Source organism: Pelophylax lessonae (assembly GCF_965119305.1).
Source record: "Pelophylax lessonae genome assembly, chromosome: 1".
NCBI lineage: Eukaryota > Metazoa > Chordata > Amphibia > Anura > Ranidae > Pelophylax > Pelophylax lessonae.
Genome location: NC_138768.1, coordinates 453,437,245 through 453,455,927, shown reverse-complemented (window position 1 = coordinate 453,455,927; position 18,683 = coordinate 453,437,245). Strand labels below are relative to the sequence as shown.

The 18,683-nt window shown below is 41.8% G+C and overlaps 1 protein-coding gene across 1 annotated transcript in view; it reads right to left on the bottom strand.

Moving 5' to 3' along the window:
- Positions 1–432: 432 nt before the first annotated feature.
- Positions 433–18,683, bottom strand: part of SUGP2 (SURP and G-patch domain containing 2) — a 35,763-nt gene continuing 17,512 nt past the window's right edge. Inside the window, exons 4-10 of the mRNA XM_082243448.1 lie at positions 17,076–17,175; positions 14,159–15,081; positions 11,875–11,986; positions 11,486–11,778; positions 9,678–9,736; positions 7,064–7,200; positions 433–563 (exon numbers count right to left, since the gene is read on the bottom strand). Of these exons, the coding sequence (XP_082099574.1) occupies positions 437–563; positions 7,064–7,200; positions 9,678–9,736; positions 11,486–11,778; positions 11,875–11,986; positions 14,159–15,081; positions 17,076–17,175 (1,751 nt within the window). The 3' untranslated portion in view covers positions 433–436. The remainder of the gene's footprint in view (positions 564–7,063; positions 7,201–9,677; positions 9,737–11,485; positions 11,779–11,874; positions 11,987–14,158; positions 15,082–17,075; positions 17,176–18,683) is intronic.

Below are 18,683 nucleotides of genomic sequence, written 5' to 3'. Positions count from 1 at the left end.
TAATTACTTCACAGTACATACAGCTAGAGGGGTAAAAGATACTTTGTTTAAAACCTTTTACTGCTTAAGTATAATGTAAAACACTTTAATGTCCATAGTTTGGGCACAGGTGCAACTTTATGCTCAAAGGTATCAAGAAATTTCACTCTGCAGTTACAGAAACCTGAAGATAAAACATATGGAGCATGAATACTATAAGTTTATATTTCCTCTGTGTAAGATATATATGCTGGTAGACTAAATAAAAAAGGGGCTGTAGTCTATAAAATGGAAGCTTTCCGACCCAGAGCCCCTAATCATATTTTCCTTATGGTCTAGCCTAAAGGGACTCTCAATGGTTGTTATACAGCACACACACAAATTCACTAAACATTTCTGTGTATGAGACCCAACATGTGGCAATAAAGCTATTTTTACAAAACATTTACTTACCAGCTTATTTGGAAATTTTTTGCTTGTACATATTCATCATTCTTTGACGAAAAGCATCAAAGTTGTCATCTTTGGACTGACCGGGTTCTTTTGATTCAGTACCCAGACCCTCCCCAGCAGAGACTGTACCCCTGAGAAAGGTAACAAACAGTTATTGATGTTAAATCATTAGTCTTGATGTATAACTTAGCTAGCCTCTGTTTCTTCAGCTATTACAGGCCATATGAAGCAAACTGAAAACAAAGATGTTCAGAAATAAACGTTCATGATCGGATTTTGGCATAGAAATGATTGCACTGATTGGCGGAAATCAATGTCCGCAAAGACTGGCTTACTACATAGCTGTGGCACTGGTTTTTATAAGTTTAATGGGAATAATAAGGATATTTGTACTCACCATAAAATCATTTTCTCGAGTCCACTGAGGGACAAAGGAAGTAATTTACGGTTCTGGTTTACTGTCGCCTACAGAATGATTGGACGGCGTAAAAAAAGGCAGGGCAACCCAGGATAGGCATCGTTTTGTGGCAAAGCAGTACCAAGAGCATAATCAGACACGGAGGGATGGGATTTCTGTCCCTCAATGGACTCCAAGAAAAATATTTTACAGCGAGTACAAACGTGTTCTCTCGTCCATCGAGGGACATAGGAAGTCTTGTATTGCAGGGATGTCCAAGAGCAGTTCAGCTGAGAGGTGGGCAACAGCAAACACAACAGGCCCATAATAACAACAGAATTGTCAACAGTTCCAAGAGCTGCCTGAAGAGCCTTATGCCCAAAGCTGGCATGACATGGAAGAAAGAATGTCATGACTTAGGTGAAAAGCCAAAACTACTTTAAGGTACAAAATTGCTGGGTCTCACCAGCACTACCAGAACTTTGTACTTGTGCAAGATCAGAAAGGGTTCTTCATAGGATAAGGTTTGCAGCCCAGATTCTAGCCTTGCAGAGGCGATGGCAGCAAGAAACAAACCTTGCGAGTGAGCGTAGAAAAAGGGAAGATCCTAAAAGGGCAGTTTTTGAAGAGCAGAGAGAACCAAATTCAGATCCCACATAGTAACAGGGGAACGAACAGGTGCAGTCACATGGAAGACACCAGTCTCTGAATCAAGATTACATGAGTGAAGACCTAACCCTTTATGGTGATGAAGGCCAAAAGCTGGTCCAAGCCCATCTGTAAAAATTACAAAAAATCATTGCGTCAAGAATTTCCTGGGGTGAAAGCCTCTCTCACATCTGGCAAAGTATGCCTTCCAGTGTGCCATAGTAGGACTAAGTCTTCTTAGCTTTTAGCATTGTGGGAATAACCTGCTCAGAAATTACTGTTCTCAAAAACCTGGGCTTCAACAACCGTGCTAATAAAGACAGCAACCATGAAGCAGAGTAATAAATCAGTCTTTGAGACAGAAGATCAGGTCGAACTTCTGGCAGGAGTCTTACCAGATCAGAGTATATCTGCTTGAGCCAGTTTAGAGCGGTGGGGATCACCGCAATGTCCTCCATGTTCTAGAGAGCAAATAAGGAAGAATTTGAAGGGGAAAAAAAGACGTAGATCAGGGGGCTATTCCCACTAAGCCTTTAGAGTATCCACTGTTACAAGAGGATCCCTGTACCTGGAGACAATCCTGTCTAGATTGTTGATAAAACACGGTGGCCAGGTCTGCACACCTGTGACAGGTCCTGGAACAGGGGCATATGGACCACTCCCCTGGGGACAGGCACTTTCAGTTGGGAAAATCTGCCTGCCATTAGACCACAATTGGGATCTCAATAATGAAGGCGGCTGGAACATGAAGTTTTGTTCAGGGCAGGATCCACACTGCATCTCTAGCTACAGAGAGACTTCTGGATGCTACCTGGTGGTTAATGTATGCCCCACCATGGAAATTTCCAACTATCTGAATCAGATGACCATCCACACAGGATTTGCAGGGACAACCAAATCCCCTAAAAGATGAAGAAAGTTGATTGGGGAAAACAACTTCAATGCCCAAGTCCCCTGAACCAAAGAGATGCCCAGGACACCTGCCCAGCTCAACAGGCTTACATTCAACATGAGGATCGTTCAGAAAACTGAAAGAAAGCACTACACCTACTCCAGGGCCAGATTTCTGAGCCACCAGGCCAGATATATACTGGTCTTAAGTGCCAGACGAATTGGTCTGTCCATGGACTGGAATAACATGTCCCGCTATAGCAGAATGTTGCCTTATAGGGATCTGGATAGATGTGAGCAAATGGATTACCATTTGCCCCAGGACACTCATGCAGAAGTGAAAAATCTGGCAACTCCTGGAAGAGAGTATATAGTGTTTAAATTTCATCCTGGGGAAGAAAAACTCTGGCTTAAACTATCTATAACTAGACCAAGATATTCCAAGCAATGGGTCAGTTCCAGTGCCAATTTTTTAAGTTTCAGGACCCCACTGAACCTCTACAAGGTCTGGACAGTTTGGGCCCACATTGTTTGCCAGAAGGTCGTCTAGATATCCCACAAATGGGAATGTCCCGAGTGCAGTAAAGAGAATACATGGGCCAGCATGTTTGTGCAGAAGACAGGCCAGACAGCAGGGCCATGAGCAGGGAATGCAATGGACCCACAGCAAAACAGAGAAATCATTGATGTGTTAAATTAATAAAAAAAAATTGGGAGCCACAAAAGGTACACTTTACTCATGTCCACAGAATCAATACAGTTTCTCTAATGAAGTCTGACAGGGCTGGTGAATTACATGTAAAATTTCTGGGCCCAAATTAAGAATTGAAGGGCCTTGAGATCCAAGATAGGGCTGATGTTCCCATTTGGTTTGGGGACTAAATAGGTTGTAGAAAAATCCCCGAAACTGTTCTGCCATAGGGACAGGCTCGGCTCCAGTCGACTAGTTAAGGCTACATGGAGGTTTATTGATCTGTGCAATGACACAGGCTTGTTGCAAGTGATGAACCAGGGAATAAAATGGAAGTGAAATCCTAGCCTGTAGCACCTGGAAACCACATCCAAGCTTCTAAGATGTAGGCAGTCCAAGTGTCTGTAAAGGTTAACAGACATCTCTTTACTTTGGACAGTAGGGACACAGCCTAACACTGGGTGCCAGACTTGGCCCTGGACTTGAAATTTGAGGTTGTGAAGTAACAAAAAGGAATCTTGGCCTCAGTCAAAGGAGTCTCCCAAGACTGAGCCCCAGGATTCATTAAATGAGGAAAATTAGTATTTTGGCCACTGGTGGCATCCTTTTTGAGGGCAGACCCAAAGAGGTGTTGTCCCTTTAAAGTCATATGGAGCAGTGCTTCAGGATAAAACCTCCAACAACCCGTCCATGCTGTAGCTTAAAAAAAGAAAACTGGATGGACTGATGTCTTTTTTCAACCTCACAAAACTATGCAAGTATTGACTATTTTTTTTTTTTTTTTTTTCACAAGGATACTTACCTAGGTGGATGCAGTGTCCCCCACTGGCTCTAGCACAAAGAGCGGAGTGATCAAACACTGCCAATCATTTGGTTCTTAGGGCTCCCTGAGCAGAGTGCTGGTGGCAGACAGTATGTCACCGGGGTTTGCTCTGCCCCTCCTCGCTGGAGTGGCTCGTTGAGGGGCTTAGCCAGGTGCCAGTCAAGGCATGTGGGTGGATCCAGACTTCATTGTCATGATCTAGCACCCAAACCTGGACCAGCTCTGACTTCAGCCCGCTGTCAGCTGAAAATGGGTCACAGGAGTGCAGGACAAAAAGCACTCCTGTGATCCACAGAAGTAGTTCAGCCAAACGAGCTTCAGCTGTTTTTCTCCTTTAGGAATGCAGACATGAGATTGAAGCGCTTTATGACCAAGGGATCATTTACATAATGATCAGATCTCTTCTAATAACTTTAGATCAGTCAGAGTTTGCAAGATCAAAGTTATGGTTAACACGCGTTACTGTGCAGTACCTGCAAAGGGGGACTGATGCATCATGCACTAGGAGCTGTAGAATCTGAGGTCCAGTATGTGCCCCAATCTCCACCCTCCAATTTCCTACAAAACAGGACAGTCACAGCAGTACTGTTCCTGTGTGGATCACACATACCATCGGTTTACAAGCAGGCAGTGGCAGCAGCAGCATCAGAACGAGGCTTTCATGGATGATTTTAACTTACTGTGTGTACAACTGGTAGCTGATTTAAATATCGCTGTCATTCCCAGCTGGTAAATAGGCAGGATATGTGAGCAGCACAGAACAGCACTGCTGTAAGTGTGCCTGTGTTGACAGACCCCCTGCTTTGCATTTAAAGTGATGCCACAGAGGACAACACAAACATTTTCAATCATACTTCTGTCTATAGGAATTACTGTGGTAAGAAAATCGATGGACAGAGCTTGGAGCGTGCGGTCAGCTATTGGATCTCAGCTTCCACAGCTACTAAAAAGAAAGAACAAAGTGCTATAAGCACTGCCGTCAGAGTTAGCAAGCATCAGTAGCTTGAAATGTTGCATGATTGCAGTGAAATCCTCCTTGGACAAAGCAGAGGAGGTAGCATGGCGAGGGAGCACTTCAAAGAAACCAGACTCCTAGAAGAGGGCAAAATTCAAGGCTGCAGGCATCAGACACATCTGAGGGCGCGCTGCCGGCAACTGAGCCATTAGTGTAGTGTGAGCTTGAGACACCCAACAGGGCGGAGTCGGCACTCTTTGTCAAGAATCAGGCATGTCTTAGCACAAAGTAGAAAGCAACATAGCTCAAAGGAATTTAAAGCCTCAGGTACCCACAAACCTGACAGCTTGAAAGCAGAGCATAGATAATGCATTATTTTTTCCTTCAACCAGAAGGTTGAAGAAAAAAAAAAAAAAAATTATTATATATATATATATATATATATATATATATATATATATATATATATATATATATATATATATATATATATATATATATATATATATACACACACAATTTCATTCCCGCATCAAAACAGTGGGTGATGACAAGGGAATGCCTCCCACTAAGTTATTGTATACGGACAGCAAAGAGTTCACCGCAGTCAGAATACTATGATCAGTGTTGCTGGCTATAGCTGGCGGCACCGATCAGGTAAAAAAAAAAAAAAAAAAACAAATAACACACGATCAAGACGAAGAGGAATGGAACAGACCGAGGATCAGTGTTTCAACATGGCTCTTGAAAGAAGCAGCAGTCAATGCACAGCACTCCATTTAACAGATGACGTCAGCTCTTTATCCCCAACTGCTAACCCCTTCCATTGTAAAAACCTAAAAAAATTGACATTTTACAGCACTTAGGGGTCCCAAACAATGTCGTTTCCAGGGGTGAGCCCAAGCAGCCTACTTACAAAGAAAGTATTCAGAAACAGGGCAAGTGCTAAGACAATGCCATGGCTCTAGACCTGAATGGTGCTCAGCAGCTAACTTTTACCAGTACTTTATGTCTGGAAAGTCCTACAAGCAGAACTCAGGGCCTGAAGGTCACATTTCAGACTAGTCCCAAAAGGTCCAGTCAAGCTGAGAAGCCAAACCAGATAGCTACATCTAAAACTAGCTCAATGCAGCAAAAATCTTAAATTAAAGAAGAGTTCCAGTCCCCTGTGGAAAAAAAAAAAAAAAAAAAAAAAAAAAAAAAAAAGTCAGCAGCTACAAAAACTGTAGCTGCTGACTTTTAAAAACAGCCACTTACCTTACCCACGATCCAGCGGTATGCTCAATCAAGCCGGTCTCAGCCGATGTCTTCGGTCCCCAGCATCTTCACTATGGACACCCAGCTATGACAGCTTGCAGTTTCACAGCCGGGTGCCCACTGCGCATCGTGAATGGTGGATGCAGTCTGCGCATCGTGAATGGTGGATGCAGTCTTCTGGGACCTGTCTGTGTCCCAGAAGACTGCAGGGATGAGAACTGTCAAAAGCGGGTAGCTGTCCCCCCCACTCCTCAAAAGTGCCAATTGTTCAAGAGGAGCAGGGAACTTCCCCTTTTTTGGTGAAGCTCCGCTTTAAAGAGGAAAATAAGATAGTAAAAAAGGTTAGACTTTTCAGCAGAGTTGAGGTGGACACTAGCAAACAACTAAGGCATGCTAGAGCTGGAGGAATTATGCCGAGCTGGCCCACAAAGTTTGTTTGCCAGTGTCCAGTCCTCCTGAAGATGGAAGTATAACCCCAACAGTACACTGTGTGTCCCTAATAGATCAGAAATCAAATGTTTCCTTTTGATAAACAGAGGGCACACTTCAGCAGAGTAAATCACACACGTTCCTCCTTCCTTTTTCTATACTACAATATGCTTTCTGTGTTGACTAGCAAACTACCTTCCTTAACAGGAAGCTTTTAAGTTGGAGGAAAGCACCAGGCTAACATTAAACACATTCTGGCTCTCATCAATTGCAAAACAGATTATCGTTACCTAGACTAAATTTTGCAGCATCAGCATGTTTGGCAACTTTTCTCTGGTTGTCAAACAGGGGAAATTTATTAACGTAACCCCATAACATCTGTGGATACATTCATATATCAGCTGCAGATGAGAAGGGGGTTCATGACTTCTACAAAACATATCCATTCTTTTTGCAGTCTTTAAGGAACGCAAAATCAAGGCACCTTGAAGGAAATGCTGACAGATACACAATCACATTAAACCTTTACTCCCAACATACACTTTTATAGGGTTTTTGATTCCTGCTCCACTGGATCCAAGTCCTTGACCTTCTCGCCATCCCATCTTACTCAACATCTGAAAACCCACATTGTGCTGGGTTATCTTCTTATTAGCAAACTCTAGATCAGCTGGTTTCTGCGAAGAAAAAAAGGATAGTGCGTCATAACATGTAAAATGTGTTGCAGATAACCTGCTACCTTTTATCAAGCCAATACTGCCCACAGTAGATTTGTCATCACATCAACTAATTTGCTAGGCTAGAAAAGCAATCCAAATAGGTTGAAGTATGACCAAAATTACTTGTAAATGACGATTGGTAAACACAGGTGTATAACAAAATTTGGGGGGGGCTTACCTCCTATAGGTAAAAATACTATAACAATTACGTCGGCATGCAACACTGACCCAAACTTTAATTATACATTTTTTGCAGACAAAGATTTTTTCTTTTTGGCATTTATTCACCATTGCGTTGCTTATTTTTTGCTATATAAAAACTGAATATACTGAAATTTTTTGGTATACTGTGTTCTCAGTTTGTTATAAAATTGTGCAAATAAAAATAGATTTTCTACATAAATTTAGGCCAAAATGCACTATGCTAAACAACCAAAATCAGTGTAAATGATTTAGTCTGGGTTAAAAGGTAGAGAGAGTGAGACACTATATACACATATATATCTCTCTAATCGAGAGAGACAGGGATCGAGAGATAGATAGAGATTATATATATATATATATATATATATATATATATATATATATATATATATATATATATATATATATATATATATATATATATATATATATATATACATACACACACACACACACACACATACAAACGCACTCTCTCACAAAAGTGAGTACACCTCACAATTTTGAGTGACAAACGTTTTTTTTTTTCACAGTTAGTGTTTGGCTGAAAGCCATTTATCAAATCAACTGTATTTACTTTTTTTTAAATGATAATGAAAATAGAAACTACCCAAATGACCCTGATCAAAAGTTTACATACCCCAGTTCTTAAAACAGTGTATTGTTCCCTTTAACATCAATGACAGCTTGAAATCTTTTGTGGATGAGGCTCTTTATCTTCTCAAATGGTAAAGCTGCCCATTCTTCCTGGCAAAAAGCCTCCAGTTCCTGTAAATTCTTGGGCTGTCTTGCATGAACTGCATGTTTGAGCTCTCCCCAGAGTGGCTCAATGATATTGAGGTAAGGAGACAGATGGCCATTCCAGAACCTTCACTTTATTCTGCTGTAGCCAATGACCGGTCGACTTGGCCTTGTGTTTAGGATCATTGTCATGTTGGAATGTTCGAGTAGCAGCTTCCGGGCTGATTAATACAAATTTTCCTCCAGTATTTTTTGATAACATACTGCATTCATCTTGCCAACAATTCTGACCAAATTTTCTGTGCCTTTGTATCTCACACATCCCCAAAACATCAGTGATCCACCTCTGTGTTTCACAGTAGGAATGGTGTACCTGTCATCATAGGCCTTGTTGACTTCTCTCCAAATGTAGCGTTTACGATTGTGACCATAAAGTTCAATTTTGGTCTCCTCACTCCAAATGACTTTGTGCCAGAAGGAGGTTTGAGGCTTGTCTCTGTGCCGTTTGGCATATAAGCGGGATACTTTGTGGCATTTGCGTAGTGATGGCTTTCTTCTGGCGACTCGACCATGCAGCCCATCTTTCTTCAAGTGCCTCCTTATTGTGCATCGTGAAACAGCCACACCACATGTTTTCAGAGAGTCCTGTATTTCACCTGAAGTTATTTGTGGGTTTTTCTTTGCATCCCAAACAATTTTCCTGGCAGTTGTGGCTGAAATTTTAGTTGGTCTATCTGACCGTGGTTTTGGTTTCAACACTTCTTAGAGTTTGAACACTGCGGATTGGCATTCTCAATTCCTTGGATATCTTTTTATATTCCTTTACTGTTTAATACAGTTCAACTACCTTTTCCCATAGATCCTTTGACAATTCTTTTGCTTTCCCCATGACTCAGAATGGAGAAACTTCAGTGCAGCACTGGATGAAAGATGCAAGGGTCTATCAGGAGTCCAGAAACTCATTGACATTTTACACACACACACACAAATTACAAGCAAACAGATCATAGGTGAGGATGGTTACCTTTAATAGCCATTCAAACCCCTGTGTGTCATCTTGTGTGCATGTTATCACGTCAAAATCACCAGGGTATGTAAACTTTTGATCAGGGTCATTTGGGTAGTTTCAGTTGTCATTGTGATTTAAAAAGAGTAAACACAGTTGATTGATAATAAATGGCTTCAGTCATACATTAACCATGAGTAAAAAAGGTTTTTGTGGTATTCATATTCTTGGAAAAATGGCCAAGAAATCAAATTCTGCCAGGGTTATGAGCACAACTGTAAATCATTTCTGAAAGAACAATTATTTTTAAAAGAACACAACTATATTTAAACACTAACTTTATAGATTTGCTGGGACCTCATCTTTAATACAGGGAACACAGTAGTTTTTACCTACAACTGTAGCAAATCCACTCAATTAAAAAAAAAAAGGGGGGGGGGGGACTTCAAAAACATGTAACATACAGCACCATTTTTCTCATTACCTTTCGCCTGTTTCCACGACCCTTGGGACGTTCATAGTCAATACGAACTGGATCATGAACTAAAAACACAGAGAATTAAAATGTAAGAAAAGTAACATTTCCCTAATAAGGCATGTCTGAAACAATAAAAAAAGGAAGTTTATGTTTAAGGTTTCTTAATTTGCCATTATACAATTAAAGAACAATTTGTATAGAAAATTGGAGAAAATAAAAAACATTATTACACCCATAGATAAAAAGAAAAAAAATGACCATTGCTGAAGTCACATTATAAGTTTATACATTCTAAAAAACGTCTGCGTTATATCTTTTTTTTCTTTCCCCATTTACAATATTTGTTTTAACCCATTCCCAATGGCTGCTGGACAACAAGTAGAATAAAAGAAAAAGTTCTCCCTTTGGTTAAGTGGACTTTAAAGGCAGGAGGTGAAGCGAATCCCCAATTACGTGACTACTGTGACTGGCTCTCACAACAGTAACATGGTCAGGACCAGAATCCTCCTGGTTCCCGATCAGAAGTCATGACTTAGAACTGTCAGAAACAGCTTGGTCAGTGTATTAGGAGAAAACAGCGAGCCCTCCTTAGACCGCTGTAGGCACGAACAGGGCAGCTGATAAGTCCGTACAGCCAGCCCTCCTGTACGGGGCCCCATCAGTTCAGAAGGGGGGGCCCGGGCTCTTGTTGTGCAGGTGGTGTAAGCTGTACTGTCTTTTTGCACCAATCCTCTTCTGCCTCCCCCTGCAGCAGTGGCAGCTTCTCTTCTCCCCCCCCCCCCAGCTGCACTGCAGGGGGATTGGTTCTAGCACATGTGCCACCCCCCCCATGTTCACCAATCCATATGCTGCCCAGGCCCACCTGTGTGCCCTTTTCCCCATGCAGCACTGCCAGCTTCCCTCTCCTGTCTGTCTCACCGGCAGCTGCTGCAGGCTTCCCACTCTCTCCATCTTGATGTTTCAAGATGGAGAGAGGGGGAAGGGGCCAGTAAATACATCACTTACTGGCCCCTTCCTTTCCTGAATGAACACAGTGAGGGAAAATTACCAAATCACTCCTGTGTCCATTAATTAGTGAAGCATCGTAAATAAACCGTTTACTATGCTTCATTTTTTGAATGAGTAGGAAGCCCCGGAGCGCTTCCTATTTATTCATCTGAGGTTACAGAGAAAGGGAGTGATAAATCTATGTCCTCAATCCCTTTTGGATGAGGGAGGTAGGCTGTATGGGGCCCCAAGATTTCTTACAGCAGCCCTGGGTGCATATGTGTAGCAGCTGGGCATTAGGAGCTTACGCTGAAAAGTAAAACAGATGCTTTCTGGTTTGTTCACGCTAATTCTAATGCGCTTTATGCTTTTTTTTTTAGTGCGTTGACTGTTGTGTAAGGTAGCCCATTCATTGTGAATGCGCTATCAACACGTGAAAAAATAACGCATTGTGGTCTAGTATAGGTTCTGTATGTGTGGGCTTGGGTGCTTTTAAGAATGGTTATGCACATATACAGTGTATTACTAGGAGTTGCGCTAGCATGCATTACCTAATGGGTTGTGAAAAAGCCCTAAATTTCAGCTCTATTTTTATTCACACAAAGAAGGCAGTAAAATATGAAAGAACCTAAAACACCCAATCTCGCTCCAATGGAATGAAATATATTAATAGGATTTGTTTTTCAAATGTCAATTTTACATTTTTTTAGGTCAAGATAGAAGGGGAAAAAGGCAAGAACGAACAGCTGTTGGCAGCATTTTGGTGATAGGAAATAACAGTTTGAAGCAGCAAGTCAGCCAGGCCACAGATGAAAACAAAGTCTTACCCTGTGGCTCATCCACCAGACACACCCTTTTGGCTGGAAGCATGCCAACCTTGAGTTTTGCTACTCTCTTACGAAGAATGGGAGGTCTAGATGGAGTGGGCATTTGGCTAAATGCAGCTACTGAAGCGTTGTCTGCGGCAGCAGTCTCGGCACCCATTTCCACATCTTCATCACCTGTCTTAACGCTCCCCTGTTCATCTACATCAGATGTGCCTTCCTGTTGCTCTTTCTTGAAGTCTTCCAACTTACTTTTGTAATATTTATATGCTGGGCTATCTTTCTCACGTAAAAACCTTGGGACATGAAAACAAAAAAACTTTAGGTCCAACTCTGATGTTTTGCGTGCATACAACTTATTTAAATTATTTGGAAATGTTTTACCATCTTACCAAAATTCAGGGTTATTTACGCTGTTTTGCATGCTGAATTCCTCAATCTCAGGACCCATCTGAACAACAAACTGAGCCAATTTTATTGCAGTATCCTTCGTTTTCTCATCAACTGTAAATAAAATACATAAACTCATAAGATGATATAACATTTTCTTTTTTTAGAGCAATATGATATTCAGGGGCAACTTATCCTTCCAGGAACTGAACAAATTTAAATGAAATTCTTGTCTAATCCGGTTGTGTACTAGAGTTCTGCACTGGGTCAGATAACTGGTTTATCTAATATGCAAAGCTAATAGGAAGCTAATAGGGGATATTTTAACTAAACTTGTCCTGAGAGGTATAGCGACTGTAAATGAAGACCTTTTCTTCTGAAAACAATTAGTACTGTGGCTATTATTCTGGTCCAAAGACTCCAATACTTTCTAAATTAATGACTTTGAACAACTTCGAATGCAGACTAGGAGCGCTTTCCTAATCTGCATGCCAATGCTTAGTGTTTTAGACAGTAATGATAATAAAGTGAGCCTGGCAACTTGCATTTTCTGAAATGGATCAGCAGTGGCAGCCTAAATATTTCTCCCATTACAAGTCTCTGCTAAAATGAGCTGCATTAAAAAACACCTCTGGTTTTGTCACCAAGGAACTTTATTACATCAATGATTTAAGATGTACTTCTTAGGTTGGTACTCCCAATAATGAAGCATGCTCACCAGGTAGATGCTTGAGTGAGTCAAAGAAGAAAAGACAAAATTCCACTTAGCTCAGGGATATCCCTCCCGATATATCCTATCTTGTGCAGCTGCATAGCGTTTCAGAGCCTCTTAGATTGTGCAACACTACTATCAGTTCTGCAGTAGGGTTGTAGGTCTATTGTGGTAACAAAAACCACACAGGTGTGTAAAATAAAAAAAAAAGACACCAAATTAATATTTGTAATATCTGGTGCTTTAATGAACCAATGTATGTGAACAAACCAATAATTTCAAATGTAAATGCACCAGCGGTGATCGAATTACAACACTGCATTACCTAAATTCTCAAGAATGATTAAAATGGTCATTAGGGCAGGGCTTGACAATCCCCGGGCGCATTTGCGACTAGAATTAGCGACTTGGCGCCTGGGGTGCCCTGCAGGAGGTCTCCTGTCCCTTTTGCGCCCCCACCTCCTTTCCCGAGTGCACGGACTTCCGCGCCGTCCAAAAATTGAGGCCCCCGGCTTTTCGGCCTTCTTCTGTGAGATTAGAGGCAGGGGAACTGACGCCCTCTTGTGGTGGCCAGGAGTAATGCATGTTCTCAATGTCTTTCCATCTCCTTCCAAACAGGAGAGGAGAGGGAAGTTTTTGCAGGCTTCATCTCTCTGTCCAGTTACCTTTGCTTAAAGGTAAGTGGACAGGGAGTAGGGTTATTTTAAAAAAAAAATAAAAAAAAGGTTTCCTTTTTTTTTTCTTCAATTCTTATATATATATAATCTTTTTTTTTCCCTCATCACCGTGCCACAGCCGAAGGCCCCTTTCACACGGGCTGTCTGAACAGGTCCGCCTGTCAGTTTTTCAGGCAGACCTGATCGGACCCTTCATTCTCCTCTATGGAGCAGTAATCTGCCGCCATCTGATCCTGTCCACCAAAAGCAGACGGATAGTGGTTCTATTTTCTATCCATCCCGTGGATCGGATCAGATGGCATCGGATGGAAAGAGACAGACAGTCTGTTTTCATCCAATTGCACTATAGAGGAGAGGGGGGTTCTATCAGTTTTATTAAATAAAGCTTGGTTGTTGTTTTTTTTTTTTTTTTTTTTAAAACTGTCTCCTAACTTTTTTAGCTGGCTCCTAGATTTCAGGCAAATTTGTCAAGCCCTGCATTAGGGGCTTAAAGAATCATAATAATCATTTAAATCATAGAATAGGCTAAAATATATAGTAAAAAAGCCGCCTAAAATTACAATGCTTGGTCTGTACAATGACATTTTTTTCTGAAAGGCTGGAGGTTAACAAACCTTATAACCCCCTACACTGTTGCTCCAGAGGAGAAAGATGTAGTGATACCTGGGTTCAATGTCCCATGTATATGCATGCGGATGGCTTTGTGTAACGGGGTAATATTGACGCAGATAATTTTTCTGCTCCTTAGGTGTTATCACTTCAAAGATGATGATTGGTGCATTAGGATCACTAGACATTTGGGAATCAAACTGCTTACTTTATGGCAATTCCCTATCTGGCATCAGATATATATTTAATCAATGGTAACAAGGGTCAAAGCACGAACAGCTTACTTACCATCTGAAACCTGTAGGTCTTTAGAATTCTCAGCTTCTACATCTGATGGCTGATCCTTTTTAAGTTTACTGGTGGCACCTGTAGAACTTTTGCATGGTACCTCTTGTCCCTGAGGTTCTACTTTGCTAGAAGACTGCTTTGTTGAAGCATCCTGTGCTGGTTTGACTGCAGTCTGTTTCTTTACTGCTGGGGTCACGTTTGCTTTCTTTACTGCCGGGGCGGGCGCTGCTCCCTTCTTTACTGCCGGGGCGGGCGCTGCTCCCTTCTTTACTGCCGGGGCGGGCGCTGCTCCCTTCTTTACTGCCGGGGCGGGCGCTGCTCCCTTCTTTACTGCCGGGGCGGGCGCTGCCCCCTTCTTGACCGCCGGGGAGGGCGCTGCCCCCTTCTTGACCGCCGGGGAGGGCGCTGCCCCCTTCTTGACCGCCGGGGAGGGGGCTGCCCCCTTCTTGACCGCCGGGGTGCCCGACACCTCCTCCTTGACCGCTGCCTCAACTGCAGGGGGGGCCGCTGCCTCCTCCTTGACCACCGGGGGGGCCGCTGCCTCCTCCACTGCTGGGGTTACATTATCTATTTTTACCTCCTGAGTTTCAATCTCTTTTTTGATGTCCTGAGTTACATTCTTTCCAATCTTCTTGCCCACTTTCTTTATTTTTTTGAGGCTCATAGTTTTGGACAACCTGTGCAGAGGTTTTAGCTCTTTCCGCTTCCTTGAAAAAGCCAAACTACCAAAAAGCTTCCGCTTCACCTGCAGTGCCTTTCTTGCATACAGCATTGCTCTCACGGCCTCTTCACTCAGCTCTTCAAATTTCTTTGCTTTTTTGGTTTGGGTATTCTTTGCATCCAAGTGATCTGAGGATTTATAGAACTGTTCTAGCTTTTGGTGATAATATTTATACTCACTGCTGCTTTTGTCAAATAGGAACCTTAAGTGGGAAGACATGGCGTTAGCCGTAAATAAGTGTTAATCTACCAATCTCTGTACCCAAAAATAATATAAAATTATGCAATATATGACTTTTTGCTAATTTAGTCAGGAACATTTTACAGTTTATTACCACATTAATTTTCCCAAGGAAGGTAATGTTAAAATCAAAGAACAGAATTTCAGAATCTGGCTAGCTTGGTTAAAATCATGACAATAACCCCTTAAATGTCTCATTACCTGAAGCATTTTGGATTAATTCAAAGTCTGCAGTTTTACTTGGCATCAGTTTATTCAATAACGTCTTGTCTACTTTGCATGCCTACTATTCACACTTTGGACAAAAAGTTACCCAAAATGCACTTGTAGCAGTTTTGTGTAGAACATTTTTGAATACTACCACTGCAAATACAAGTGTTTTTTTTTTTTTCTATCCCCACTACTGGGGACCCAACAACATACAGTTTAATACTTATATAAACAATGCTATCCTCCAGGCCCTTCCTACTGGAGGCACCATCTGGCTTACTTTTATTTTGTTATTTTATTGGTCTTGGATACGCACAAGACAGTTGGGGGCACATTCTTAAAACGTTGAATATGACATTAAATATTCACTGCAGGTGAATTTTTCAGGTGCATATTTTAAAAGGTTGTGACTGAGTCACCATTAGTAAAGGTTTGATGAAAGTCATATTGGCTTTAAAAATATGCCCCATGCATTCCTCTCTCTACACTATGTACTATATCTAGGAGTACCTTTTGGATTGCAACTACTGTTTCAGTCCTGTTGCTTATCTGATGAAGCAGCACTATTGATATTATATACTACATTTTGTAGAGTATTAGTTTAGGTTTTCAGATGTCAGTCATTTCTCTGTAATGGATGCTTTGCCTGCTTACATTAGGTATGCAAGAGTCTGAATTCATAAATAATTTATTAAAAAAAAGGACTATATTTGCCAATACATTACTAACTATGCTATTAAAGTGTTGGTTCACCTTTACAGAAAACACCATACACACCCTTTTACTTCCAGGGAGGCTGAGCTGTCAAAGCCCACACAGCCAGTTCAGTAATGATTAAGCACAAGATGTATATGTGAAACGCGTCTACGAGACTTCATGCTGGTGTCTTTGGTGTCATCACTTGCAACTTTTTGGAAATAAAAAAGGTATTTGAAACCTATTGGAATCCCTGGATGTGCGGCTAATTCTTTTCCTACAAGTGTTCCCACGGAGGCGGGCCGGGGCCAGCACTCTACTGGATATCCTATCTCCTGGCAATCACCACACACTATACACCTGGAGCAGTGTCTTTCCTTTCTTCAGTACCACAGCCAGTTCAGTGGTCCGGGGATTTGAAATCTGTGCTCTTCATCCTATTCTCTGTGCAACACTTTCAGGGCAGAGCAATGCTCTGTGATGGCGGTGATCAATCAGCTTCACTCTGACCCATCATGAAGTGCTGCACAGAGATATGGGAGAAGAGCATTGATTTTTAATCCCAGGACCACTGAACTGGCTGGTTTGGCAGGATTTGAGGTTTACTTTGTACCAGATCATAAAAGAAAAAAAAAAAAAAATGTGAAGGAACAATTGGAGATTGTGTTTTTTTGCATGTCCCTTTGCAGATGTGCAACAGAGTTCAGTTTAAATCGTTCCAAACTGGAAAATCCAGTCATTAAAGCAGCGATACATTTTAAAATGTAATATATGCATTTTTTTTCTTTTATTTTCACCTGGTGATCTATCCAGTAACACACTTTTTTGGATAGGGTGCCCCCACTCTGGAATTATGCAGCAATGGAGACACCTATGGACAGGAATCTGGTCATTTTGGAGAGAAAGTAGTGTTAGATGCACTAGCGGATTTTGATGGACTTGACTAACAATAAAAATAAAAAAATTCCAATGCTAAAATCTGACTAGACAAAACAATAAAACAATCTTTTTTCTCATTTCCTAATAGCAAACAAGACCAGACACACTTACCAAAATGCAGGCTTTTCTTCTTCCCCTTTATCTTCTTTTTTTGCATATTCCAGAAGCTGGTCTATTGTAGCAACAACATTAGGGTCGGCAGGTATACTTTCTGTAAGATAAAGAAAAGTCAGCCCCTAAAAATAAACCGCAGCTCATGTATCTTACAGAGCCACCATGGAGGGAACAGACATTGAAATCTACCACATGTCTTAATGAAAAATGGACAAGGGCTGGATTACATAGTTGCCAGGCAAGTTTCCAGCTATTAAAGCATAAAAGTTGGATAGAATCCACTGAAATAGAAGGGCAGGCATCTGGACGTATGGATGAGAGATGTTAAATAATTGCCTGTCCTGTAGCTGTGTAGACTTCCACCCAACTTTGATCATACAAGGACTTTCTCGTGCAGATGCTTTAAGTAACTTGCTTGGTGGAGCTTAACACAATCTGGCTTTATAAGGCCTGATATTTCATCAACGTTGCTAACTGCTTTTACGTTATGATCCATCTCATTGAACATCTTACCAATATATCAACAAAGTACTACAGTTTTGCACATTCTGGGCCTATAATTATTAATTTATTAATTATTTCAAGGAAATAGGAGTAAGCAATATGTCTTATGGGCATCTTTCTTGCCAAACATCTCCTACCATTGTATTAGTTAATGAGGGTATACACAACACAGTCGTTTATGCGATTTTATTAGAGCTGTAACAGTTTCATGCCAGTTATGGAATTATTTCATGTACTGGAAGATATTAATGTCTACGCCTTGGTGATAGCAGCTTTTGGCAACATGATCTATGCCCATGGGCTTTTATATACTAATATAGACTGCAGTGATTACCCCTAGCAGTTCTATGCATAGCATTTAGTATCCTTCTTAACCATATTGGTTTGGTTGCAAAGTCAGAAGTTTTTTTTTTTTTAATCTTGAAGCATTCTATGCATTAAGATAAAAACCCTTCTGTGTGCAGCAGCCCCCCTCAGCCCCATCTCAAGCCAGCAAAGTTGCAGGAGTGTCTCGTCTGACAGGACTCTCCCTCCTCAAAGGCTGACATGGCAGTGTGGCACCATTGGCTCTCGCTGCTGTAAAAGTCAGTAAGCCAATGAGGAGAGAGAGATGGTTGGGCTAAGCTGCAGCTCCTTATCTGAATGGACACAGGGAGCTGTGGCTTGGCTCTGGTGCCCCCATGGCAAGCTGCTTGCTGTGGGGACACTTAACAGAAGGGAGGGGCCAGGAGCACAGAAGAGGGACCTGAGAAGAGGAGGATCAGGGGTGCTCTGAGCAAAACCAACAGCACAAAGGAGAGAGAGAGGGTTGGGCTAAGCTGCAGCTCCATATCTGAATGGACACAGGGAGCTGTGGCTCGGCTATGGTGCCCCCATGGCAAGCTGCTTGCTGTGGGGACACTTAAAGGAGGGAGGGGCCAGGAGCACAGAAGAGGGACCTAAGAAGAGGAGGATCAGGGGTGCTCTGAGCAAAACCAACAGCACAAAGGAGAGAGAGAGGGTTGGGCTAAGCTGCAGCTCCATATCTGAATGGACACAGGGAGCTGTGGCTCGGCTATGGTGCCCCCATGGCAAGCTGCTTGCTGTGGGGACACTTAAAGG